The sequence below is a fragment of the Zingiber officinale genome, chromosome 5A, assembly GCF_018446385.1.
Source record: "Zingiber officinale cultivar Zhangliang chromosome 5A, Zo_v1.1, whole genome shotgun sequence".
Classification (NCBI taxonomy): Eukaryota; Viridiplantae; Streptophyta; class Magnoliopsida; order Zingiberales; family Zingiberaceae; genus Zingiber; species Zingiber officinale.
In genome coordinates, this window is record NC_055994.1 from 3,703,763 (window position 1) to 3,729,791 (window position 26,029).

Sequence of the window (26,029 nt, forward strand, 5' to 3'; positions counted from 1 at the left end):
GATCCTCTTAAGTCATTCAACGTTGATCGCTTATATATATGTTGTTAATGTCTTAAGAGGCTATATAGAAATTGGCCAAATCTACTCTATATATGACTTTATACCTGTCAAATTTTATAAATAAGCCTTTTTGTATTATTTGGAATCATTTACCGTGCATTATGTCTTCAATTTACAGTGTTTATCAATTTAGCTCTCAATATATAATAGTTTAATAATAAATTTCAATGAGTTATAGTGCTATATGACTTCAAGTGAAAGTGGGTTGCCCTTGGAGGCATGATTAAGTGGTAAATGTTAGGGATAAGCTTCTAGTGGTTGGGTGGGTTAAAACTCAGTAGAGGGTTTTATTGTCTCTGTACCCTCGCCCAGGCATTTGTCACTTATGTTCTGTTTACTTGGGAGAGTGGAAAGCAAAATTAAGAAAAAGTTTCTACGGTGGAAAAGTTTCCGTCGTTTACTTCATTAAAATTTTTCGAAGGAAAAGTAACGTAATCCATCAACAGATAATTTTGGAGCCAAAATCGATCACCTCAAAATCGGACGGAAAGCAGCAGATGGAAAAAAAAATGACGCATGTACCCCTTTTGTATTCACAAAATTACATCATATACAAAAAAAAATGACGCATGTAGCCTTTTTAACTCACAAAATTACATTATGTACCAAAAAAATGACGCATGCACCCTTTTTTATTTACAAAATTACATCACAAGTATTCACCTTCCTCTATCAAGGTAAACAAGTGTGCAAAGGAAAAGATTTCTTCACCCTTTCTTTTCCCTTCCTCCAAAGATAACTTTCTATCGTTGATTCCTTTCTTTTCCTCATCCACACTCTAGAGTAAACATAGCCTTAGACTTCCCCATTTTACCTCCCTCCCAATGGTAATCAATAGTCTGCGGCGCTAATGTGGCAGATTTATTTATTTTTTTTAATTTTTTTTCAAGTGGAAGTGGGCTCTTTCTTCTTCCAGCTGCCATAATTATAGGTGGCTAAATAATAAATTTAGATATCTTCCTCTTGTTGCTGGTTCCATTTAGAATCTTGTTATATCTTTCTTTTCCCTTTAAGATGACCATAAGCCAAATAATAGAATTAGAAAATTCAGATATCTCCCTATTGTTGCTTAATTGTTACATTTAAAATTGATACTGTCTGAAAGTTAAAAGAACGGCTAGTTAGGTATATGACTCTGGTGTTGATTGAAAGAAGACTTCATACTATTCTACCAAATCGGGAGCGTTAGTGTCGATCCAGGGAAGGGATCCTCAATATTGGTCTTCTGATGCTTAAGTCAGTCCTTAGTTCAGTGGAGAAGAATAGTAGAAATGAACAATAGCGGAGAATATGTAGAATAATGAAGCATCACCTACATTTGTCTGTGAAGGGAGACATCCTTTTATAATGCCGCTGTAGTGTCTGTACACACATCCCAAAACATGTCTATATTTTAATTTCCAAAGCGTTCTAAGAAAAGACAAATCAAAAAGTGTCTCTGACATCTTTCCTTAAGCAAACACGCAAATCTCTGATGTAACAGACAAGAAGCTTCTAAAGTACTATTTACTCACTAGACATTATTTGTTGTTGGTGGCATAAACTTCCAAAAGAGTACGATAAGACGAGTGTACAGGTTCTTTTGTAAGCCAATCAGCCACTGACCAGTCGGGAGGACGCCCAACACTTGACTCGGCACTCACTCGACCTATCTCTGGAATTGAGCAAAGGAACATTGAGCCCGGTCGACCCTAAAGCCCGATCGACACCAGCCACGGATCAGAGAATTCACTATTTACCGACGATGATACCTTGTTGGTCCCAAGTTGCTACGCTAAATCTGATCGAGCTGGATGTCTGACTGGTCATGTAATCCAATAGAGAAACCCATATTTGTTACTAGTACCTTTGACGTCCTATTGACTTTATCCACCATGTCAACTAATTTTCACTACTTTGATCCACTTTTAGGAGTTAATCCAATCCAAAAGTCGAGATGACGGATGCTGGGAATGTGGCACTCCTGTTGATCGCGTATAGACTCTGCTCGAACTTGCAACTACAACTACGTCAGTGTCGGGCCAAAGAAGGGGTCCCCGGCGTTAGCCCTCCGACGCTCAAGTCAGTCACCGGCAATGTGAAAGCAGCGGAGCAAGAAGGAAAGCAAGTGAATAGTAACAGCAACAGTAATATGTGCATACCTCCGCTAAAGCTTAGACCCCCCTTTATATAGAGCTCATGTACCACCTGTGCACACTTCCTAAGGTATACACGCTACTCAAAGCTTTCTATGAAAAGACGTGTCAGTAAAGTGTCCCTAATACAATACCTTAACGAGCCGAGTATATTTCTGAAGTGACAATAGAAACTTCCGCCATACAATCTTTTGTCTGACCATGCCGCCGACCATGTCATCTGTCAACGACACTAGCTCCCACGATGATCTCACCAGTTAATGTCTGTGTTGTTTACCGGGTCGAGCGGGACGGCCGCTCGGCTTGGGTTTCATCTGTCTATTCAGCTGATGCGCTCACTACCTGGCCGAGCGAGATAGTCGCGCGACCGTTATTTCCACTGCATGGTTGCTAAGTGTATCCCCATACCAAGCGGGAAGGCCGCTCGGTCATAATATCGATGTTCCGGGTGATTTGCTTGGTTGTTCCGCCTATTGATTGTAAGGCTGAGCGAGGTAGCCGCTCGGCCCGCTTCTGCAGATACCTGACGTTTGTCCCTTTGTTGAGCGTCGGGTGTTCGGCGTGTGGCCAAGTCATGAGTGATGTTGGGTTGGACTTTCTTTTTCCCAATCAGGCAACTCACTCGCACGACCGGTCAATGACATAGGAACGTTGACTTCCTTGACTTTGATCTTCCACCATGACAATTACCTTCCATAAGATGGGCTCCTCCTTATCACCGCATCAGGGGCCATCTTCATCGTCGTATCAAGAAACATTGTATGTTTTTCTTTCTTCCAACTTCCTTTTAAGAAAACCATAAATTATGTAGGCCAAGTAAATGAAAGATTGGTGCCTCAATGAAGACCAAGCTATAATAATCTTCTGGGGGGCTATAAATTTTTGTCATTCGACTACGTACGCCATATATCCATGCATCTATTTTTTAGAGAGAAGAAAAAAAAAGGAAAACTACTACGTACGCTTTCAATTCTGATATTTAGTTAACGTATAAGATTGAATCAGTGAAGCTATATATTCCCAATCCTTCATCTAATCTATCATTCAGCATCCATTTAATCAATTTAAGCCAGAAATAAGGAATTAAGCAAAGAGACAGCAATGGCTTGTTCTGATTCTCCTCTGTTTCCACTCATCACCATGTTGCTCGTTGCAGCTTTAGTGCTCGTCCATCCAGCCGCCTCCTACCGCCCGCTTATCGGAGCCTGCCACGCCAGCGGTTACCTACCCGGAAAGTCCGGACACTGTGACCCCGGATTCGACTCCGACTGCTGCCAGCCTGGCAAATCCTACCCGCAGTATCGCTGCTCGCCGCCCGTCTCCAGCAGCACTCGCGCTCAGTTGACCGTCAACTGCTTCGAGGAGAACTGCGATGGCGGCGCCCCCTCGGAGTGCGACGGCCAGTACCACAGCGACAAGGACATGGTGGTGGCGCTGTCGACGGGGTGGTACCACGGCGGCAGCCGCTGCCACAAGATGATCAGGATCAACGGGAACGGTAGGAGCGTGGCGGCGAAGGTGGTGGACGAGTGCGACTCTGTGAATGGGTGCGACGACGACCACGACTTCCAGCCTCCCTGCCCCAACAACGTGGTGGACGCTTCGCCGGCGGTGTGGGCGGCGCTGGGAATCGATACCGACGTGGGGGTTTATGACATCACTTGGTCCGATGAGTGAGAAGACAAATATTTCATGGGATGAGGTTCCAAAAAGAGAATTATTATATAATTATAATTACAAAGATATCTAGTATACATGTCTGTGATTAATGAGTGTTAATTACCATGTAAACGATATAAAATGAAGTATGTTTTCTAAGTGTTGTATACTAGATTACCAAAAAAAAAGGGATCCTCAGTGAAGACATGAACACAGTTACAATGACAAGAGAATTAATCCCAGTTTAGCTGCTGACACTTTACATCAAGAACAAAATAACCTACTGATGTCCAAACACTAAAAGGAAGCATCATATGCTAAGAGCTCGTGGTGCTCGCCCTCTCCTAATGAGCCATTAATTTTCCTTCGGTTCAGTTGCATCAGGATCAGTAGAAACGTCCTTTGTTCGTGCTTCATGATCAGCTGGACTGCTAGTTCCTTCAGTGACTTGAGCAGCTTGTTCTGTTGCATTGGGTGCACTAGCATATGGCCCTTCATCTATTGGTGGCCCAGACACGTTCTTCTTTATTGTACCCACCTTCACATACTTGCTTATGAACTTATATTCCCAGTCCTGGAGGGCCTCGAGCTCAAAGGGACCAAGACCAGAGAGATCACCAGTCAAATCCTTTGGTTCGAATGACATCTTTGCTAATGCTCTACTGGCGTCTTTACCGGCAAAGAGTGCATATGGTCCACCTGGTCCATAAAACATCCTGGGGAAGTGAATGTCAGAGATGTGTGAGAACAGGAAGACTTGTAATGGCAACCATGTCAATAATGCATAGCAATATGTTTTTTGATAATCTCAAACAGATGTACCAAAAAAAAAATGTTAACAAGAATACTAAGACAGCAAAGGTATGGCAATTGTGATTGCTGCTGGAAGCAATTGTCAATATCAAAATTGTGCCTTGGTAATACAAGATGTTCGGAGAAGTTTACACAAAGAATAACAACTGTTGTAATAGATTGAATCCGCCAAAAGTTTTGCAACAAGAGTCTTCTATTGCCAACCATTGTTCTTAGAACTGAACTCAACCGACTGAGGACTGTCATCCAATAAGGTCCAGTTTAAAATGGAAAACTGGAGAAGTTAAAAACCTGATCAAAACTAGGAGAAGCAGATCAGTTGAGCCAGCTTTTATTTTATTATTTTTTTATTGTTTTTTTAACGAAATTTAATAAATCTGGATAAAGTGGTTGGACAAATAAACCTTATGGCCCAGTCCCTCTACCACTTTGACCATAGCTCCCGTTTTAAAAACATTTCTGTCTACAAGTAGATTTACCATTCATTCTCTGGATACATTGTCATTGATAAAGAAAGCATATAATCTACCGCTATCAAGATGATAATCCATTCTTAACTAGTATATTTTATACAGACAAAAATTTATACAAGTAGGTTCAAGAATGGATTACCGAAATTTATTTATGAAAGTTGAAGTTGAACAAAATGGGGGAGAAAAAAAAACCTAAATATAGGAAGTCATCACAATTCAACAATTTTCTTCAGAAAATGTTTTGAGACAATCCCATGATAAGATATCTGACTTCTAACAAGGCATGCTATTCAGAATTCAGTCTTGCTGAACCTCAAAAAGCTTTCAAAGGTTGTATTTCCAATGGCGTTACACATTATCATGTACTCAATTCTATCTTTTTGTTTAGAAGTAATTATTCAGAGCTAAAATGTTGGTTTTGTTTAGCCCAATTGTTCCAATCCTTCAGCAACGTAATTTAGGAAGAACAAAGTATTTATGCTCCAATAGAAATCTTTTGGTAGCATCCCATGTGCAAACCATCCACTAGACCATTATGTAAATGATCAAATCTAAAACGATCATACTTTGGCACAATTCCAATAACAACTTTCTTAAATCAATCATGTACTTGTCTGGTGATCATGCAAAATTCATAATACACATGTAATCACATAGTTATTTTTATAGAATGTAACTAAATATGTTACAGTTGTGAAAATAATGACATAAACATTCATATAAAAGTACAATAATTGAGAGCTACGATTTATTGATTTGTTTTTGTCAGTTTGATCAAAGTCACTAAATTGATGCTTCTGAGAATTTCTAGCACCACTACATATGAAACACCACAAGATTTCAAAGTAACACGAAAAAGAAATCAAACGGAAGGATAATCATGGAGAAGAAATTGCTATAGACCAAATGATAAACCGAATTACGTAATGATGGATTTAAAATTTCGTTTTAGAAACAAAATTTAGAACTCTTCAAAATCTTAGATTGACTGTTAAAAAGGGGGAACGGAAAAAAGATAACACTCTACGAAAATTGAACCCTAGCTGAACGAAACTGATTTTAAGAATTAAATCTCAGATGCTACAAGTAAGGATAGACAAAGGGTAAGCACTGAGGATTACCTGCTCTGAGTGACGTCATAGATCTGGCCCTTGATAGCCATCAGAAGCGGTTTCTTGGGGTCGGATCCGTCGTAGGCAAGGAGCTCTTCTTCGGCGACCTCCCCGAGCTGCACTGGCGGCTCGAGGGGTTCCCGTTCCGCCACCTTGCGCTCGTGTACGTGCTCCCGCTGGGCCGCTGGCTGGGTGTCGAAGAACCCCGCCACCGTGAAGTAGATCGCCACTGCCAAAGCCAGCACCGTAAAGAACGAAGCCGGCGAAAGCCCTGTGTACGCCTCCACTGTCTGCGTCAGCGTCTCCCACGCCGCCGACGCCGCTGCCGCCATCGATGACACTATTACCCACTGCCCTTCGTCTACCCTCTCCCTCCTCGAACGCCTCCTCAAATCCCAAGCACTCTGTCGACTGAGCCGTCGGGCAGGATTCCTTCTTCCTACCAAACGTCGCCACATGGCAAAAAATCCGATCTGTTCCCGAACACGTGATCCGCTATGTGGACGGATATGTTGATACGCACGTGGAGCTTTGTAGTTGGATGAGAGATAGTGCTTGGAGTAACCTTTGTATCTCATCCAATCTGATCTCGGTAGACTATCAATCGGTAGACTATCAATCGACTGTGGAGGTTTTCTCTATGTACTCTCCACAAAAGAGAATTATTGATACGGTGCATGATAATAAAGTTGGGGGAAGTGAACAAGTGGTCAGAAGTTAAAAAAATATGACGGTCAGGAGTCAAGGGGATGTGTTGGTCAGGAGTAAAGATGATGTGGCGGTCAGGAGTCAAGGGGATGTAGCGGTCAGAAGTCAAGTGGACATGGTGGTCAAAAGTCAAGGGGGCATAACAGTCAGAAGTCAAAGGGATGTAGCAGTCAAGAGTTAAAGAGACAAGGTTAGCACAGACCAGGGAATGCAGGTCATGAAATACAGGGCCGGAGGCAGGTCAGGGGATATGCGGGTCAGGGAATGTTGGACGTAGGTCAGGGGATATGCGGGTCAGGGAATGCAGGTCAGGAAATAAAGGACCGGAGACAGGTCAGGGGATATGTGAGTCAGGGAATGCCGGAGGCGAAATACGGGCCCATATGCAGGTAAGGGAATACGGGTCCGGATGTACAAAACAGAAGAGGGCTACATATGCAGGGCAAGATTTACAGGGCTGGATCTGCAGGTCAGGATTTATAGAGCTGGAGATACACAGGTCGGGATTTATAGGGTTATATGCACAGGTCAGGATTTATAGGGCTATATACGTAGGTAAGGGAAATTTAACCAGGTCGATCGGGCGCTATATGACAAACAAGCCAGAGAATCGTAACCACTTGTCAGATAATAGCTGTTACATGTCAGGGAATATTTCAATGGTTAGAGGCCTCTTGCTAACGAAATGCTCCCCCAACCGGTGAAAGGAAGCCACGTGTCATTCGTCGCCAGACAAGCCCTGACACCTGACATTCCCTGACACTTGTCAGGTTCCAGAAGTACTCACTGACATATAAAAAGGGAAGCTCTCTCCCTTACGGAGGTAAGTTCACTCGTCATTTTGCACTGGTCCTTTACTTTTTCTTCCGTTTACTGTTCTTCTGGGGAAAAAATACCTAACTTGAGCGTCGGAGGGCCTGCTCCGGGGACTTTTTCCCTGGTTCTTGACCTCTAACGCCCTGTGTGCTTGTCCGAGTGTGCGCAGAGAGCTTTCCACTCGGCCTTCATCATCATCGCCCCGTCATCCGCTCGTGGGAACGCTTCCCCAAAGTACCGCCCCGTCAGAAGGCCTCAGTCGTCTTCCATCAACCCCAGCGACAGCAGAGCCGGCCTCTATCTAACTCAGCTTCCGGACGAGATCAATTTGGTGTCGTCTGTGGGAACACATCTACCTGTTTCGTAACGTGAAGATGGAGGAGTCCAGGAGAATCAACGTGACCATGACTGCGGGAGAATATGAGTTGTTCAAGGTGTTGGTGTAATCGACCTCCAAGGTTTTAATGTCCGACAAATATATTTAAGAATGTTTAATGGAGCTTGATCATGGCTAGGCAAGGATGAGAAATCAATTGAGTCTTGGAAAGTCCTAGTTGTAGGCTAGGCAAGGGAAATCTCGGTATATCGTGGAAGTTAGGTGGATAGGTCTGGAAAACCTAATCCCTGGGTAGCCGAATACTGAGGCAAGGGAAATCTCGATATATCGTGGAAGTCAAGTGGATAGGTTTGGAGGACCTGATCCCTGGGTAGCCGAATATTGAGTCTTGGTGAGTGAAGCCAAGTGAAGGAAATCTCGGTATATCGTGGAAGTCAGGTGGATAGGTCTGGAGGACCTGATCCCTGGGTAGCCGAATACTGAGTCTTGGTGAGTGAAGTCATGTGAAGGAAATCCTAGGGGAAGATAACCTTAGGTAACAAGAAGTCTTGGAGGAGTGAACTCCAAGCTAGGTTGATCGGACCAGCGGATTTCGATAAATCTAAGTTTAGGTTTACCATTGTATTCTATAATATTATTGTTGTTGGCTAATATAGTATTGCAGGAAAAGTCTTAGTGGATCAGGTGATCAAACACTCAGCAGGCAAAAGTCCAAATAAGTCTAGAGGACCAATGTTTGGCAGGTAAGTTGAGGTATGCAACTGGAGGAGCGACAATGAGGTATGGTTCCCGAAGGGAACAACCTAAGGTCGCTGATCCAAATGAAGAAACCGAGAAGGTTTCCAAGTTGATATCAAGACAATCCTAACTGTTATACTCATTCATTATATATTACTGTGCTAACCTTTGTGTTGCAGGGACACTTTGTTTAACATTGTGTTATAGGTTTGGTTGGATCGGTCGACCGAATGAGGGGATCGGTCGATCGAACCATGATGACTCAGCACAGCCAGTTCATCAGCAACGATGAGCAGCAAAAGGAAAAAAGAGTTGATCGGTCGACCGAACCCATGGATCGGTCGACCGAACCAATCAGCTTTAATGGTGCATTAACTATTGATCTCGACAAATCACGATGAATAGGGAAGGAACCTGTTCGGTCGATCGAAAAAGGGGATCGGTCGACCGAACCCTTAATGAGCATTGATTGCCGAAGATCGAGCCAGCGCCAGACTCTAGCCAGGAAGGAAGGGAGCTGGTTCGGTCGACTGAACAGAGGGATCGGTCGACCGAACCTCTATTACACCTATAAATTGAGGCTCGAAGTCTGAAGCTGTACAACACTTCTGATCATCTTAAAAGCTCTTCTTTGCGTACGGATTGTGCTACACGTCTTCATCAGCTCAGCAAGTCACTCCGTCCGGAAGTACCGACCAAGCTACATTCTACGCGTACTACTTTCGGTATAATTTTTGTATTACACTTAAATTTAAATAAGATAGTAGGGTTGTTATTATCTTATACCTTTTGTATTTGTACGATCTGCTTCTTTCCAAAGGTTTCGGAAAGAAGGGTTATAGTGATTGTCCATCGGTGCGGTCAAGGACCGCGGACCTTCGAGTAGGAGTCGAACTAAGCTTTGAACGAAGTAAACAAATTTGTCTATTCTTTTACTTTCCGCTGTGCACGACTCTTGTTTCAAAGTTAAAAGTAAAAGATTTTAAAAGTGCGATATTCACCCCCCCCCCTCTGTCGCACTAATTCGATCTATCACAAGGAAGCTAAAAGGCGAGCTACTTCCGAAAACGACCACGCAAACTACCTGAAGTCCCTAAAGAGCCTATTACCGTCTCAGATCGGGGCTCTAAAAAGAAGCAACCCGAGGAATTTCCCCCGACCTTCTACCGGAACCCGACCTGGGGTATTACCAGCCAGGGCCACACGGACAGAGTCTCAAGAAGGAGCAACCACCGATTTCTATGGCCAAGAGCTCTTTTCCTTGAGATTCCCGGAAAGGGAAGGCTATAGTTCTTCGGGAAGAACCCCGCACTGAGCTTGATGAGAAAGTGCCTTTCTCCCCCAAGTATACTAGAAGAGAAGTTACCCAAGGGGTACAGACCCCTGACTATAAGGGAATATGATGGCAGCAAAGACCCTGAGGACTATCTACGAAAATTTAGAAACACGACGCTACTACATCAATATAGCGACGCTGTCAAATGCCGGGTATTTCTAAATACTCTATCCGGCTCGGCACAAAAATGGTTTGATGGACTGCCGCATGGGTCCATCACATGTTTTCAAGATTTCAAGACTGTTTTTCTGCGCCATTTCGCCAACAGCAGGAAGTATCAAAAAACGGACCACTGTCTCTTCGCCCTCAAGCAAGGGTCGATCGAATCATTGAGGAGTTATATCACGCGCTTCAACCAGGTAGCTCAGTATGTCCCCTCGGCTACTTCAGAGATACTCATGAGCGTCTTCTCCCATGGGCTTGTAGAAGGAGAATTCTTCAGAGATCTCATTCGGGATCCAGTAAAGAATTTTGATGGCATGTTGGAAAGGGCCGCTAGTTACATCAACGTGGAGAAGGCTCAAGCAGCGTGAAGGAAGGCTGACCGAGCGCCCTCTACCAATAACAAGCAAGAAAAGCACGTGCCTCAACAACCGACCCAACCGCTTCCTCGTAATAGGGAAGTTAGACCTTTCTTCCCGCCCGGGCAGGATGCCCGGCCGACACCACGAGTTGCAGCAATTCATGCTCCCCGGCCTGACCCCTGGGGGCCGCGGTACTGCACTTACCATCGGTCTCATACGCACACAACTAACGATTGTTTTCAGTTCGCCCGTGATTCTCAGCGTGCTGCTGAGCTAGGCTTACCACCTCCTGAGCTAGCTTCCCAAGTGCAAAGAATGATGGAAGATCAACGAGCTACGGTAGGTCAATCGGGTCGGCCCCGGCCTGACCTGGCAGGGACAAGTACTCAGCAACCTAGTCGTGGGGGGAGCAAGGAGAAGCCTGTGAAGTAGAAAATCGGGGCAATGTGGCCATCCGGGAGATAGGTATGATCTCCGGAGGGCCTATAGATGGGGACTCCGGTAGGGCACGCAAGTCCCACGAGTGTCGCTTGGAGATTCACATCGTCGGATGCAGCCAGGAGTAAGCTGCTGGCCCTGTTATCATCTTCGGGCCGCAAGATCTCGAAGGACTGGAGTTTCCTCATGATGATGCCCTCGTTATCAAGGCGGTCATCGCTAACAGTCGCGTAGCCCGGGTTTTCGCAGACACCGGAAGCTCGGTCAATGTATTATTTAGGACTGCATTTGAGGAAATGCAAATTGATGCCAGTGAACTTCAATCGGTGGCCACTTCTTTATACGGGTTTACTAACAATGAGGTTAAGCCCATGGGCCAGATTAAGCTGGCCATATCTCTGGGCAACGAGCCATTAGTGCGCACTAGGAGGAGCACCTTCATAGTGGTGGATTCTCCCTCATCTTACAACGTCATCCTGGGCAGGGCAGCGTTGCATGAGTTCCGGGCTGCTGTTTCTACCTTCCATCAGAAAATTAAGTTCCCCGTGGGTGATCGGGTCGGAGAAGTTAAAGGAGAACAGCTAGTCTCTCGGAAATGATATGTGGATACGGTCAAAGTGGAAGCATGCAAGTCCCAGAGGACTCAGGATAGGGGTGTCCTCGTCATCCAAGAGGAACCTCTTCCTATAGTAGAGGAGCTCATCCCCTGGGAGGAGGTACAATTGCATCCGGAACGCCCAGAGAGCCTCACACGTATAGCTGGAGACTTACCTTCCAATCTTAAGGAAGAATTGATCCAGTGCTTGATCCGAAATCGAGACATTTTCGCCTGGTCTCCGGAGAAATTACCGGCGGTCAAACCTGAAGTAGCAGTGCACAAGCTACATCTCCTGGCTGACGCTTGGCCAGTCAAGCAAAAAAAGAGAAATTTCTTGGCCGATCAAAATAAAATCATCCGGGCTGAGGTGGACTAGCTCAGAAATGCAGGTCACGTCCGAGAGGTACAATTCTCGTCCTGGCTTTCCAACGTAGTCCTAGTAGCAAAGTCCAACAATAAGTGGAGGGTATGCATAGACTTCCGGGATCTTAATCATGCTAGTCCCAAAGATTGGTATCCTTTGCCTAGGATCGATCAGATGGTAGATTCAACTACTGGCTGTGAAAGAATATGCATGTTGGATGCTTATCAGGGGTACCATCAAATCCCCATGGCCGTAAAAGATCAAGAGAAGGTCAGCTTTATCACGGCAGATAATACTTTTTGTTATACTGTCATGTCTTTTGGTCTTAGAAACGTAGGAGCTACCTATCAGAGGATGATGGACAAGATCCTCCTAGCGCAGATTAGGCGTAATGTGGAAGTCTACGTTGACGATATACTCATCAAGTCTCCTTTAGCCGTAAACTTAATTACCGATGTGGAGGAAACTTGTGGAACCCTCCGACAATATGGACTGAAGTTGAATCCATTAGAGTGTTTGTTTGGAGCCAAAGGAGGGAAGTTCTTCGGATATCTGGTTACTGAACGAGGATTGAAGCCAATCCAGAAAAAGTTCAGGCGCTTCGAAATAATGCAGATCCTGTAGAACTTAAAGGAGACGCAGAAGCTGGTGGACAGGATAACAGTCCTATCCAAGTTTATTTCTCGATCGACGGATAAAGCAGCGCCCTTCTTTAAAGTGCTCAGGAAAACTTCCAAATTTCAATGGGATGAGGAGTGCACTTTGGCTTTTGAAGAACTGAAAAAGTATCTGGAGACCTTGTCGTCCCTGTTCAAGCCCAATATTGGAGAGTCGCTCTGGGTCTACCTGTCAGTCACCCCTGAGTCCGTGGGGGCGGTGTTGGTAAAAGAGCAGGACAATGTATAACGGTCAGTATACTTTTTTAATCATCTATTGAAGGGGGCAGAGACTCGATATACCGCTTTGGAGAAGTTAGTTTACGGATTGGTTCTCATGGCACGACGCTTGAGACCTTACTTCTTGGCGCACCCATCACGATATTGACTAATAGCACCATAGGTAAGGCACTCACCAATGTCGAGGTCGTCGGTCAGCTTATCAAGTGGGCAACAGAGTTAGGAGAATATGATATAAAATATTAACCCCGCACGACTATTAAGGCGCAGGCCCTGGCAGATTTTCTAACCGAGATTCATCAGACTGATTCCGAAGAGACTTGGAAGGTATATGTGGATGGATCAGCTACTCAACGAGGAAGCGGCATGGGGATTCTTCTGATATCCCCTCAGGAGGATATCTTGCAGTTAGCCGTTCGGTTAAACTTCAGAGCTACTAACAATGAGGCTGAGTACGAGGCTTTGTTGGCAGGGTTGTAGGCAGCTCGGCATGTGGGAGCTGCTCGGGTTATCATCTATTCGGATTCTCAACTAGTGACCCATCAAGTAGTGGGAAACTTTGAGGTCAACAGTGATATGCTGCAAGTATATCAGGAGGCTTATGAAAAAATGAAAAAAGAGTTCACGAAGGTCACGGTAACCAAAATTCCCAGAACGGAAAACGACCGAGCTGATGAGTTAGCCAAGATGGCTAGTTCTCTGACTACCTAGGTATTGGATAAATCAATAACACAGACCTTCCTCATAGCTAAGATAGATCTTCAGAATAACATGGAGGATCCCATTGATTGGAGAGCGCCAATTATTAGTTATCTGCAACGAGGTATCCTGCCGACCGACCCTGAGGAAGCACGACTGGTTAGGAAGAAAGCTCGCACATACACCATGATAGGGTATCAGTTATATAAGCGGACATTTTCCAAGCCTTTACTCAAGTGTTTAGGTATGGAAGAGGCAGATCATGCTTTACGAGAAATACATCTAGGATGTTGCGGTAGTCATGCTGGAGGTAGAACGTTGGCTCACAAGGCATTGGTGGCTGGCTATTTCTGACCTATTTTACAGAAGGATGCTCAACGGCTAGTGAATACCTGTCTGTCCTGTCAAAAACATCAGAATCTAACGCATCGTCCAACTACTCTTCTGAGAACCTCCATCATTTCGTGTTCCTTCGATCAGTGGGGTATGGACATCGTGGGACCTTTTCCTATGACACCCAGTCAAAAACGATCCTTGCTCGTGGCTGTAGATTATTTTTCTAAGTGGGTGGAGGTAGAGGCGCTGGCCAGAATCACGGAAGGAGCCGTTATACAGTTCTTATGGAGAAATATCCTTTGCCGGTTTGGCATACCTCATAAATTAGTCTCGGATAATGGAAGACAGTTTCAAGGGCGAAAAATCCAGGCCTTGTATCAGGGGTTTGGCATAAGTTAAACATTCACCTCAGTAGCCTACCCCCAAAGGAATGGCCAGACAGAAGTTATCAATCGAGAAATAGTGCAGGGTTTGAAAGTTAAGTTGGATAATGTTGGAGGGGATTGGGTGGAAGAGCTGCCAAGTATTCTTTGGGCCTATCGCACCACTCCTCAAGAAAGTGCAGGCCTTACGCAATTTCATCTTGTCTACGGCAATGAGGCAGTGGTGCCTATAGAGATCGAGGTGCCCTCCGTTAGGAGAATGTTATATGATGAGGAAAATACCGAAGACAACTCTCAGAGCTGGACTTCATTAGCGAAATTCGCGAGCGGGCAGCAGCGAGACTAGAGGTCTACCGACAAAGGATGAGACAGAATTACAATAGAAGGGTAATCCCTTGGTTCTTTAGAAAGGGGGATCTGGTCTAGAAGCAAGTGAAGTCTGTGGGGGATGTGACTAAGTTAGCACCTCAATGGGGCGGGCCTTATAAAATTGTTAAGAAATTGGCGTCAGGTGCCTATTACTTACAAGACCCCCGAGGTAAGAGGCTAGATTGACCCTGGAGTGCTAATTATCTTAGGCCCTATCGTACTTAACTAAGCCCTTTGTAAGGATGGCAAGAATAAAAGTAAGTTTAAGTATAGCGGGATAGGCAAGGTCGGGAATATTTACCCGATCGGTTGATAATAGGTATCATCCCGATCAAGAATGGTATGCCAATCCTTTTCAAATCAACAAACTCTAAGGCACTTAGGTGCTGGCACATTAAGACTTAGTATGAGGATAGTCATAAATAGGATAAAATGTTTAGCACAAGATTATCGAGATACAGTTTGCATAGTTTATAGATACATGTCACTTGAAAGCAGAGAAAATCTCATCAGGTATTTCTCTCAGGATGCGCCGATGATCTAAAAAGTCCTCGGGAGGGATAGAGGTCAGGTACCCTTGCTCGTACAGCTGCCTAAGAGCCCCTGCTGCGCTATAAGCGACTGTCGACACGAAGCGATCCCCTACTTGGATACCAAACTCCCTAGAGTGCAAGTATGCTTCCCGGCTCTGCCTGCATCGCTCACTCTCTCCTTCTCTATAGATTGTCAAGGCTGTGGTAACCCCAGATGTGGTTGAGCGAGCTTGGGATAATTCAGCTTGAGCTGCACGAAGTTCCGTGGCCCGAGATTCCAAAGTCTTGCTTTGTTCTTGTAGTAGGGCCTCCTTGGTTTGTAGATCCTGAGTTAGTTGGTCCAAGGCTTGCTTGTGCATAGTCTCGATCTTACTTTTTTCCTCCTGGAGGCCCTTGATTTTCTGGTCGACCTCTTTCATAGATTGCCTATGAAGATTGTTCGTTCTCTTCAAGGTTGCTATCTCCGCTCGCAGTATATGACCAGCTGTCGATGGATCATTCAATTGGAGCTCCAATTCATCTACTCTATCCTTCAGGGCTTTATTGTAGTGGCACGTAAGATGGAGGGTTTGATTTAATACCATAGATTCCGCATGAGCCTGGGTAGAAGAATGAATCTTTAAGAAAGGCAAAAGGAAAGCTTTAGGAGGAGTAGTTAAAGATTACCCTGATATACAACTCAGAAAATCTATCCATCCGAACAGGTATAGGTAGATCCTCCATTTGCTGTACACTTTCCTCCCACAAAGTAGCTAGCTGACCTCTCATGGTAAGAATGCTAGTAGGGGCACTCTGCTGGTTCAACATTCCCATCTCTGAAGGTTTAGTAGTCTGATAGTGGTGATAAGAGGAGTGTTGTGCAGATAAAGGTGTTGGATCGAGAAGCGCTAGAGGGGGGGGGGGGGAATATCGCTCGTGGTTATTTTGTTCGATTCATACACTACAACAAAAATCCTCATAGACATCAGTGGAACAACAGCGGTTTTAAGCAAAAACCAATGTCTTTAAGTATTTTACACCGGTTTTTCCAAAAATCGGTGTCTATGAGCGCAGATTTTCGCTCATAGACATCGGTTTTTTTAGCCGATGTGTATGAGCACCTTTTTTTCATTAATAGACACCGATTTTAATCGTAGTTTTTAAAACCCGGTGTCTATGAACCAAAATTCTGGCGGACTTTCTTAGCGCGCTTTCTTTTGGGCTTCTTCTCACCCACCATAAATCGAAACCCTAATCCTCCGCATCCTCCTTTTAGGAGTTACCATTTGAAAGACGAGCAATGGATCTCTCGACGGCGATGTAGACGGCGACAGTCGTCGGCGTTGTCGTGGTCTACTGGTTCGTGTGGGTGATGGGCTCGGTGGAAATGAAAGGCAAGCGGACAGTGAACCTTAAGATGGGATCGATCGTGCGAGATAAGGTGCAGGACAAGTACAAGCAGTACTGGTCCTTCTTTCTCCGCTCCAAGGAGGGCATTGCCCCTCGCCGCGTCCGACGACGATAATGTCCCTGTCTTCGTCAACACCTTCTACAACCTCATCACAGACATCTACGAGTGGGGATGGGGGCAGTCCTTTCACTTCTCGCCCTCACTTCCTGACCGCTCCCACCAGGAAGCCACACGCATCCACGAGGAGCCCACCGCTGATCTGAGAGATGGGGATCTCATCTTTCAGATCGTCCAGAGTCAGCAATGGTAGCACCTCGTCATCCACTTCATGTATCTCAAAAATAGGGGCATACCTACTCAGTCCCAGTTCCTTGAGCCATGACCGCACTCCGCCATCCTCTTCAGAATGGCAAAACCCGTTCGGGTCAATCCATTCTACCCCATCCATATCTGAAGGGGCTTCCCCTTCCACAACAGGACCAGTGCCCCTACTATCCGAAACCCTAACCCTTCCCCTGGTCCTCCTGCGAGACAGGCTATCAGACCCTTCCGTAAACCCATCATTTGCAGCATCCTCTCCGCCACTAGTTTTGAAATCTGCGTCTTCCATGCCTTCATCCGCCTTCAAGACCCAGTTTGATTGAACCCGCCTTGCACCCCGCCACGACTTCAGATCACGCCGGACCTTAATTACTCCCGGCACGAGCGAGTCGAGGCTATCGTCGACAGAGAGGAGAACTCCGTTGTCGGGCAGAGTCGGAAGCAGAGGAGGGAGGGTGCCCGGCCCGTCGTCACCGCGAGAGTCAAGTTTGGCAACAATCTGACAAGTCTTGGAAGGCAGTCTATGGTGGAAAACACGGGGCTTGGCGTGATATCCGGGAGCTGAAAGCTTCCACTGTTTAGGCCGCTGCATTAGGGGATCCGAGGGAATGGCAGCGGGCTGGTCGCCAATCTCCCCAAGGCGCACGCTAGGGTGACGCTGCCGCTTGGTACCGGGTAAAGGCGCGGCCAGTACATCAATCAGCTCGGTCGCGCCGCCATTGGACAGTGGCTCCGACAGTTGGAGATCCTCCATCGAATCGAACGCCGGGCACTCCGCCGCTGTCCGTTCGTCCTTCTCCATCCCAAGATCTTCGCTCAAGTTCTGACCTTTTTCCTTAGAACTCCCATCATCCCTGATTCGCTTCGTGCCGTTCTTTGCCGCAGATCGTAGATGCCCATCCGGAGTTGGAGTTGTTCATGGGAATGGATATGGATGCTTCAATCCATGACCAGGCCCGGGCTCGGATAGAGAAGCTCTTGGTCGTGGATTCGCGCGGCAGCAAGTTGAAAGCTTACACTCATGTCAGAAACTTCCAGTACATCAAGTCGGTGCTTGGCGGCGTCGATGAGAACCTACTTGACGTTGGGGTGAACGACATCTTGATGGACTTGGAATCTCATCCATGCAGGTTATTGTTCAATTGCACTTCTCATGTTTGATGAATTGCCGAAAAGAACTTACTTTGAATCTAATAAGTTGGTAAGCTATTTAACAGGTGGATGACTCTAAAGGGGATTTAGTGTGCAAGGTGATGGACCTTTGGATATGCGCATGAATCCTCAGGTTAGAGTTCTTAGATGAACTATTTTACTTTGATTATTGAATTAGGATATAAGGCAGTGTGAGTTTTTCACCCTTGCAGTAAAGTAGAATGAATGTGATTTATTCAGTAGGTTGCTTGCCTAATTACTACTTGCCTGTAGGAAAACTAAATCAGCGATTAAAGGTGATTAATCATCTCTAGTTTAAGCCATTTTGTTCTCCAAAGAAAGTATCTTTCTTCTAGTGCTCTGTCAAGCAAATGAAACATTTAATAAGAGTGTTGATGCAGGCAAGTTTGAAAGCTGAAGAGATATTGAATTCTTGGCCTGCTGCGGAAGTGGGAAAGGTACTACGTGAATATGGAGAAGAAAGCAATTGGCAATTTATTCAGAATAAAATTGTTAAAGCTCGTGCACAAGGGGGATTGCATACTACAGATGAACTTGTGCATCTTGTGAGAAGAGCATCATCCAAGTTAGGAGGTATGGTTTTCCACTGACCGAACACACTTGTTTTCTCGCTCACTCAGCACTGCAACCTCTTTGGTATCAACTAATGAGAAGAACCATCTTTATTAAAGATAGCAGAGTGTTGTTTCTTGGAAAGATTTGTTTAGCATGTTTGTTTAGAGTTTGGCTAGGCCATGACTCAATACTAATCTTAATTTGATTGTTTAAATGTTGGGCTCCTGTTTCATAGCAAAAGGTTCATTTTGTGACTCGAAACTAAGTTTTTTTTTTATTGTTTAAGTGTATTTTCTGAATTTTGAGAACCAATTTTTTTTTGTACATCTACCATCAAGTATGACCCTACTTTATTAGATGCTATCATGTTTCTTTTTTTGCTTCAATTGACAATATGGTGGTTCGCAGAATTTGGAGTGTGGACAATCTGTTAAGGTTGTCTTTAATCAGATTTCGATTGTGCTACTAGAGATTCATAAATGAATATTTGTCAATCTAATCAGCTGGTTTGGCTTAAGAATAAGATCAGTAATAGCCAACCAAAGTCTAGTAAAAATGCCCTCAAAAGTAACTAGAGTGGCCGAAAAGAGGGAATTAGAATTGGAGAAAGAGATGGAGATTATTAAGGATATCAATGTATATATTAGTCTCTTTCTCTCTTTCCTAACAACTTAGCTTTTAGGATAAATAGTCAGCCAATCAAATTTGAGAGAAAAAGAGAGGAGAACCTTCACTAGTGCAATTGGCGACCATGCACCACTCTTGTTGTCCGCTGTGCTGTAAGGCAGAGTTGACGGATGTAAGTGAGATATGTTAGGATCTTTATGTTCTTGAATTTGGGATCGTTTCCAAGGTTTTTCTGAAGTAAAATTGCTACTTAGGATCTCAGTGTCCTATCATAATCGATGTTTCTGAGTTTTGTGACCTAGTGCCCTATGATTACAGTAATTGGCTAGTTTGCATCAAGAAAATTCCCTGCTCTTGATAAGAAAGAAGACCATTAAATAGCTTCCTGATTGTGAATACTTCATTACTTGTAAATTAACCAGATATACATTTTTCAGTTGATCTGTTACAGTAAAAGCCAGTAATAGAAACTACTTAACCATCCAAATCTCCTGTACAGAGATTTAGACCCCCCCCCCCATCTTCATGCACATGGCTAACTGTACTGATGATGCAACATAGAAACAGGTAATTTGCTGCAGTTCCACTTAATTAACACTTTCACTGCATATCAACCCACCTTGTGTTTGCCTGCTTCATTGATTGCGTGGTGATGGTGAATTTTATAGCTTTTGCTCCTTATTGTATTATGCCTATTAGCCATGTGTATACAAAGGGCACAGTTGCATTCTTGCTTATGAGATTTGGAAGATGGCATCAGAGGTAGTACAATAAATAGTATATCTCTTCATTTGCTTGTTAACTATGAACATTTTCTTTGTTCTTCTATGCTTCCTTCACTGGATTTGTTGTGTAGTCATATTTCTTTGTTCAACCATTATCATGCCTAGTAATTTGTTGTATGATGCTGTCGGTTCTTACCAATCTCTACACTTTAATTAGAAGGAGCAAATTATCTATGTTATATTCTAAGCAGCATATACTAAGTGTCATATATGAAAGTTTTACATTTTACAACGATTTTTTTGTGCTAAATTGCATATGTATATGTGTATCGGTGTGTATGCGGATGCGCGCAATTATCCTTCAATGAATTAAGCATTATGAACAATAGTCTTCCACAGCAGCCTTTAAAAACTCAGTATTTTATTTTATTTGATACATGTACACATTTGTTTTAGTTATTTGACATATGGTGGATTATTGGGTCCTGATCATGAATTAACTTTGTATAAAGTATTGTAGATTATCTTTGTTGCAAGTATCAATTAGAAAGGGACTTTCTTTGGTTTAGATATTTTGCATTCCAAATTTAGTTTATTGGTAGTTCTCATTGCAAAATCAGACTGAAAAGCTTTCAAAATGCTTGATTTGAAGTGTTAGAAGGATAAAGATCAGAAAAACTAGACTGGCCTCGTTAGAGCTAGAGCAGATATTTGGAAAAAAATAAATAAATCAAAATTGCATCTTTACCATTTCCAGCTTTCAAAATTGCATCTTTACCATTTCCATCTTTCAAAATTGCACCTTTACTAATATATTATTTATGTGTTTTTACAGTTTACAAATCTCAAGTACTCCAGAGTTGAAATTGATGAAGTGCGGTTCGAGTGGGCTGAATGCATGCTAGATTACATTTGAAGTGCGGTTCTACCTTGATGTGTTGTTAAAAGAATGTTCTACCTTGATTCTGATATCTATTAGCTTTTGATGTAAAAAGAATGTTTGAGTATTTTATGGATACTGTTGTAAGAAGATTATTTATGTAATTTGTGAATATTTGTATATTTTATGGATACTGTTGAATGAAGAATATTTGTGTAATTTGTGAATATTTGTGTATTTTTTTTTGTTACTGTTGGTTTTTCATTGTTTCGAAAATCAAATTTATGCTGTTAAAAAAATACCCATATTACATCAATTTTCCACCGTTGCAAAATCGGTGTTATTAACTAGTATTACATCGGTCGTATACTGCTGCCAAAACTGGTGTTATTAACATATAATATTACATCAGTTTTACACCGTTGATGAAACGGTGTCGTTAAGTGATACTACACCGGTTAATAACTGATTCGAACACCGGTGTCGTTAAGTGATACTACGCTGGTTTTAACCCGATGTCTAAAGTGGCAGACCTTTTACATCGGCTTCATAGACATCGGTCGAAAATGTAATAGACACCGGTGGAAAATCGATGTCTATGAGGGTTTTTGTTGTAGTGATAAAACTATCGAAGTTAAAACACGCAGTGGAATAAAAGAGAAAAACAACACAAACACAGGGGAATTTACTTCGTTCGGAGCCTAGATCGACTCCTACTCGAAGGCCCGCGATCCTTGATCGCTTTCCGTGGACAACAACTATAATCTCGATAAGGTTTACAAGTATAACAATTTACAGCTTAATTTAAACTAGAAATCTTATACCGACAACAATGGATGAGAAAGCGAAGCTCCGGGTCATCAGTGTTAAGTTGCAGCACTTCCGGGTCGTCGATTTAGCATCACGTAGCAAGAGGATCACTTGAAATGTGTTGTCCTGAGCTGCTGGTCGAAACCCTCTTATAAAGGGTGTTCAAGGCGCCTTGAAAGCCATCCAAGGTGCCTCCATGCTGGCCGAGTCACACGCTGCGATAAGGGCTGAACTGGTTGAACCTTATCAGGTTCAAGGCGCCTTCATGCTTCCTCAAGATGCCTTCATACACCGGTCCAAGGCGCCTTGAGCCTCCTTCAAGGCACCTCCAAGCCTGCTTCGCAGCCAGCTCATCTTTTGCACCCGAGGCGCCTCCAAGCTCCATGGAGGCGCCTCGGACACTGTTCATCCGAGGCTTAACCTTGTTCTTTCGTACCTGCAAGACATGTTAGTTCCAAAACACAAACATATCCTGCAAAACAAAAGTTAGCACATATAATATCATAAATATGAAGTTTGACAGTCATCGGATTGTCCGGGTCTGACTTCGGATTTTCAACTGGAAACCCTAGGTCGACCCGACGCCTATTGTTCCCTCTACGGGGAATGCGTCCTCACCTACTCCACTCAAGAGATTTACCTGATGCTAGTGCGATCCTCTAGATCGACTGGACTTTTGCTCGGTGCTCGATGCTTCTGGACTTTCTGCTGGACTTCCGCTTCCCGGCTAGTCCAGTCTTTCACCTGGTTCGCGACACCAAGACTTTCCACCTAGGGTTACCCCCCCCCCCCCAGGACTTTTGCCTGAAGCACTCGACCCACCAAGACTTTCCGCATAGGGTTACCACCCCCCTATGACCTAGGGTTACCACCCCCTAGGGTTTTCACCTTGCCTAACCACAGTTAGGGCTTTTGCCTAAGTACACTTAGGACTTTCCTGCAATCTCATTCAGACCGTTAGATCACCACACATCTTAACTTTGAATCCTTTGTCATTATCAAAACTTAGGCTGATCTTTGGACGCGCGGTTCAAGGTGTTAGCTGCGGGGACTTACGATTGTCATGGTAATACGAAAAATAGAGTAGAATGAGTTAAAGTCCAGTAAAGCTTACCTAAAGACCGGGGCAGCTCGGAGGAAGAGAGGCGACTCAGCCTAAAAAAGGACAACACGTCCTCGGTCACCAGTCTTAGTAAGTCTAATCTCCAACACATTAGTTCAATTGAGTTCTCTGTGCAAAGGGGATCAGTGGAAAAATCTCCCAAGTGAGATACTGCTGGTAGTGATCGCTGCCACCGAGTGGGTCATTCTACGTCATAGGGGAGTCGAAGGAAAAAATATTTATCCTTCCAGTTTACGTCGGAGGAGAGAAGGGAGCAAAAGAAAGTAGTGCGAGTACGAGCTTGAAGACGAAATAGACCTTCATTTTGTTGACGAGGGCTGAAGAAGTAGTTAAACAGGCAGGCAAACCAAGTTATGTCGCATACCCCACACAGGATCACGAATCCGCACAGAATCCTTATCGAGTTGGGGGTTAGTTGGCCCAAAGGAATCCGGAAATAGCAGCTTACATCGGAGAGCAGAGGGTGAACGGGGAAACAGAGTCCTGCTATGAATTGTTCCTTGTAAAAGGTGATACAGCCTGCAGGAGGAGTAGAAGCCCGGTGTAATGAAGTAGGAATGATGATGTGTGTCACGCCCCAAAAGAGTCTCTGCCAGAGGAAATTCCGATAGCAGTTTCCCTGTACGGGTGACAATCTGAACCATTTCTACAGACATAATATACCTCAGCCATAGGCGGCTGGAATATACACACAACCACGCAGTTATATGTAAATCTAACAGCCCACTCGGCTATACCAAAACTAAACACAGCAGAAATACAATGGACAACACATAAAAACTAAAAGCGAAGACTACTAGCCGGCTAGGCTTACACCACACAACAAAACACCACTCCAGAAACAAAACCAGAACACAAAGCTAAGTACACAAATTTCATATACCAAAATAAAAATAAACAAAAGCAGAGACAAGTCTTCTGATGTGACGTGGGGACCGGCAGCCAGGATACTCCAAGCGACTCCATAAACAACCTGGTACCTGAAAAAGATAGTGTCCACGGGGGTGAGTTCAACAACTCAGCAGATACCTAGTTGACATGTATAGTAAACTATAACAAATAGTAATAACTATGGAGTTCAGTCTCCTGGACAAAAGCTGGAAATGCACAATAGAAAAAGGCTGAAGAGAATTGTACTTACCAGGGCCACCTATCAGAATAGTCAGGTCGTCAGATCGAGATTGTCATAAATCTTGTATGCATGTCAATCATATGCATCCATCCAAATGCAACAAATAAATGTAGCAAACACAAGCAATAAATGCATCATGCATATGATGCCAATGTCATGGTCACCCCTGACGCCAGTCAGCCATCTCACACATCATGGTGAGATCGAGTGGGTAGGGCTGTGACAACCGTGCACTCTGCCATCACTGCTCCTGATGAGTGACCAAGTGGACGGAATGCTGTCAGAGTACACCTATCCTCCTACCCCAAATCATAAGTGGGGGTGCTCAATGCTCTCATCTCCCTAAGCCAGTCCAGAGGAGGGATTCCTGTCGGCTACCACGCTGCGTCACACTACTCATGAGCGGACCAACGGAGCCAAACAGAGCAAACTGTCTGCCAACTATCACGCTGCGTCTCTAAACCAACGGAGCCTAACAGCAGAACTGCCACACACCTGCCTGATATACCACTAACCCATGAGTGGTGGTGTGTGCAGATCTATGTAACTGGCAATGTGCTCAATAATAATGGAGTCAACTATCGCACAACATGTGGCAAAAAGGCGATTCACTTGCCCCCAGCGCCCCTGTCAACCCGTCCCTAGGCCAACACGGAGGAGGTAAATCACGGGTGGCTACTAGCCATTAGTGCAAATGGCCAAGACATGGGGGAGGTTATGCTCGGTCACGCCGAGTTTTGACCCCAAGACCTCATGTGGCAACACCCCATGTCTTAACCATTGCACCGCCCCGAGGGGACAACTATCGCACAACATGCAATCATGCGAGATAGTACATGACACTGAGCATAAAGAAAATATCCTGAACCGCATAGCAATATCCATATATATACAAAATGTGTACTATAGGACAATGAACCAAATCAAAGGTACATAGATCAGATGAGGTATAAAAACCTAGATCCTGAACATAATAAACACATGGTTGTGTCACTACCCCTATAATCATGTATAATCAGGTAGGTACTAACATGAAGTGTATAATAAGTAAACAAAACAAGCATGTAACAGAAATCGGGTAGTGACCAACCGAAGTAAAAACGAACATAATCATTACTAAAGGTTATAACCTACTAAACATATCAACATGACATTATCAAAGATAAGTCAAGGTACCCGCCTCAAATAGCAGGTCCAATCCAGTCAAATCCAACGTCGAGATGCTCATCTCGAATTAGAGTCCTTTAATACATGATATACAGATTTAGCTAATTACATATAAATTAATTAGCTAAATCAAATCTTCAAACCTATTTAGGATAATCATAATCGAACACGACTATTGATTAACCTCCTATTTATCAACCTACTACAACATGCATAACCATATAAAATAATCAAATCCAACCATGATCTACATCTAAGATCAAAACTTACATTTAACTAATCAATCACACTAATCATGTATCAACAAGTAATCCAATTTATCCCTAATTCCATAACTCAATTCACAGCCAAAAAGATTGCTACCGGAAGGATGTCCTGCCGAAACCAAGGCGAGCTGTTGGATCAAAGAGCAACCCACAACACACTATACCTCTACCTCACAGCCCTCCACAACCAATAATTGTTGCTGCTGGAACAGGGTGAGCTGGACCAAGAACACCACAGCAACGTACCATAACACACAACCCTACAGAACAGAGCCTCACTGTTGGAAATCTAACGGATCAAGAAGAAGATCAAGACTAGGGCTCGGCAGAACCTGGTGGCCGGTGACAGTGAGTTGCAGAGGTGCGGCGGCGGCTGTGAACCCAAAACTAGGGCACGGGCTCAGTAAGGGAAGAGAGAAGAGATGGTCGGTGATGGTCGAAGGGCTTACAGTGGATTGCGGACGACTATTGTCGCTAGGGAAGAGGAAAGGGGGCTCTGCCCAGGAATCAGCGTTAGGGTTCGGGCACAGAGG

At 44.2% G+C, this 26,029-nt stretch overlaps 4 protein-coding genes across 4 annotated transcripts; 2 read left to right on the forward strand and 2 right to left on the reverse strand.

The window, feature by feature from the left end:
- Positions 1-3,296: 3,296 nt before the first annotated feature.
- Positions 3,297-3,900, forward strand: LOC121982794 (putative ripening-related protein 1). Its single transcript, XM_042535858.1, has one exon. It carries the CDS (start codon positions 3,297-3,299, stop codon positions 3,870-3,872), a length of 576 nt encoding a protein of 191 aa, XP_042391792.1. The 3' UTR covers positions 3,873-3,900.
- Positions 3,901-4,028: 128 nt separating this feature from the next.
- On the reverse strand, positions 4,029-6,676 carry LOC121979289 (membrane steroid-binding protein 1-like). Its single transcript, XM_042531262.1, has 2 exons — positions 6,262-6,676; positions 4,029-4,570 (listed from the first exon to the last, which is right to left on the reverse strand). Exons 1-2 carry the CDS (start codon positions 6,582-6,584, stop codon positions 4,210-4,212), a joined length of 684 nt encoding a protein of 227 aa, XP_042387196.1. The 5' UTR covers positions 6,585-6,676; the 3' UTR covers positions 4,029-4,209.
- Positions 6,677-16,916: 10,240 nt separating this feature from the next.
- LOC121982800 lies at positions 16,917-17,840 on the reverse strand. Its single transcript, XM_042535862.1, has one exon. It carries the CDS (start codon positions 17,838-17,840, stop codon positions 16,917-16,919), a length of 924 nt encoding a protein of 307 aa, XP_042391796.1.
- A 122-nt stretch (positions 17,841-17,962) lies between these two features.
- Positions 17,963-19,249, forward strand: LOC121982801 (ribosomal RNA small subunit methyltransferase H-like). Its single transcript, XM_042535863.1, has 6 exons — positions 17,963-18,168; positions 18,272-18,323; positions 18,369-18,381; positions 18,434-18,486; positions 18,592-18,756; positions 19,175-19,249. The coding sequence occupies exons 1-6, from the start codon at positions 17,963-17,965 to the stop codon at positions 19,247-19,249; spliced, it is 564 nt and encodes a 187-aa protein (XP_042391797.1).
- Positions 19,250-26,029: the final 6,780 nt, after the last annotated feature.

Bases quoted from the DNA above. Each gene is read 5' to 3' on its own strand.
- LOC121982794 (XM_042535858.1), top strand. From the start codon at position 3,297: ATGGCTTGTTCTGATTCTCCTCTGTTTCCACTCATCACCATGTTGCTC.
- LOC121979289 (XM_042531262.1), bottom strand. From the start codon at position 6,584: ATGGCGGCAGCGGCGTCGGCGGCGTGGGAGACGCTGACGCAGACAGTG. The intron at 4,571-6,261 runs GTAATCCTCAGT...TCACTTCCCCAG, and splicing joins TATGACGTCACTCAGAGCAG to GATGTTTTATGGACCAGGTG.
- LOC121982800 (XM_042535862.1), bottom strand. From the start codon at position 17,840: ATGGAGAAGGACGAACGGACAGCGGCGGAGTGCCCGGCGTTCGATTCG.
- LOC121982801 (XM_042535863.1), top strand. From the start codon at position 17,963: ATGGATATGGATGCTTCAATCCATGACCAGGCCCGGGCTCGGATAGAG. The intron at 18,169-18,271 runs GTTATTGTTCAA...ATGACTCTAAAG, and splicing joins TTGGAATCTCATCCATGCAG to GGGATTTAGTGTGCAAGGTG. The intron at 18,757-19,174 runs GTGAGAAGAGCA...GGTGGTTCGCAG, and splicing joins CAGATGAACTTGTGCATCTT to AATTTGGAGTGTGGACAATC.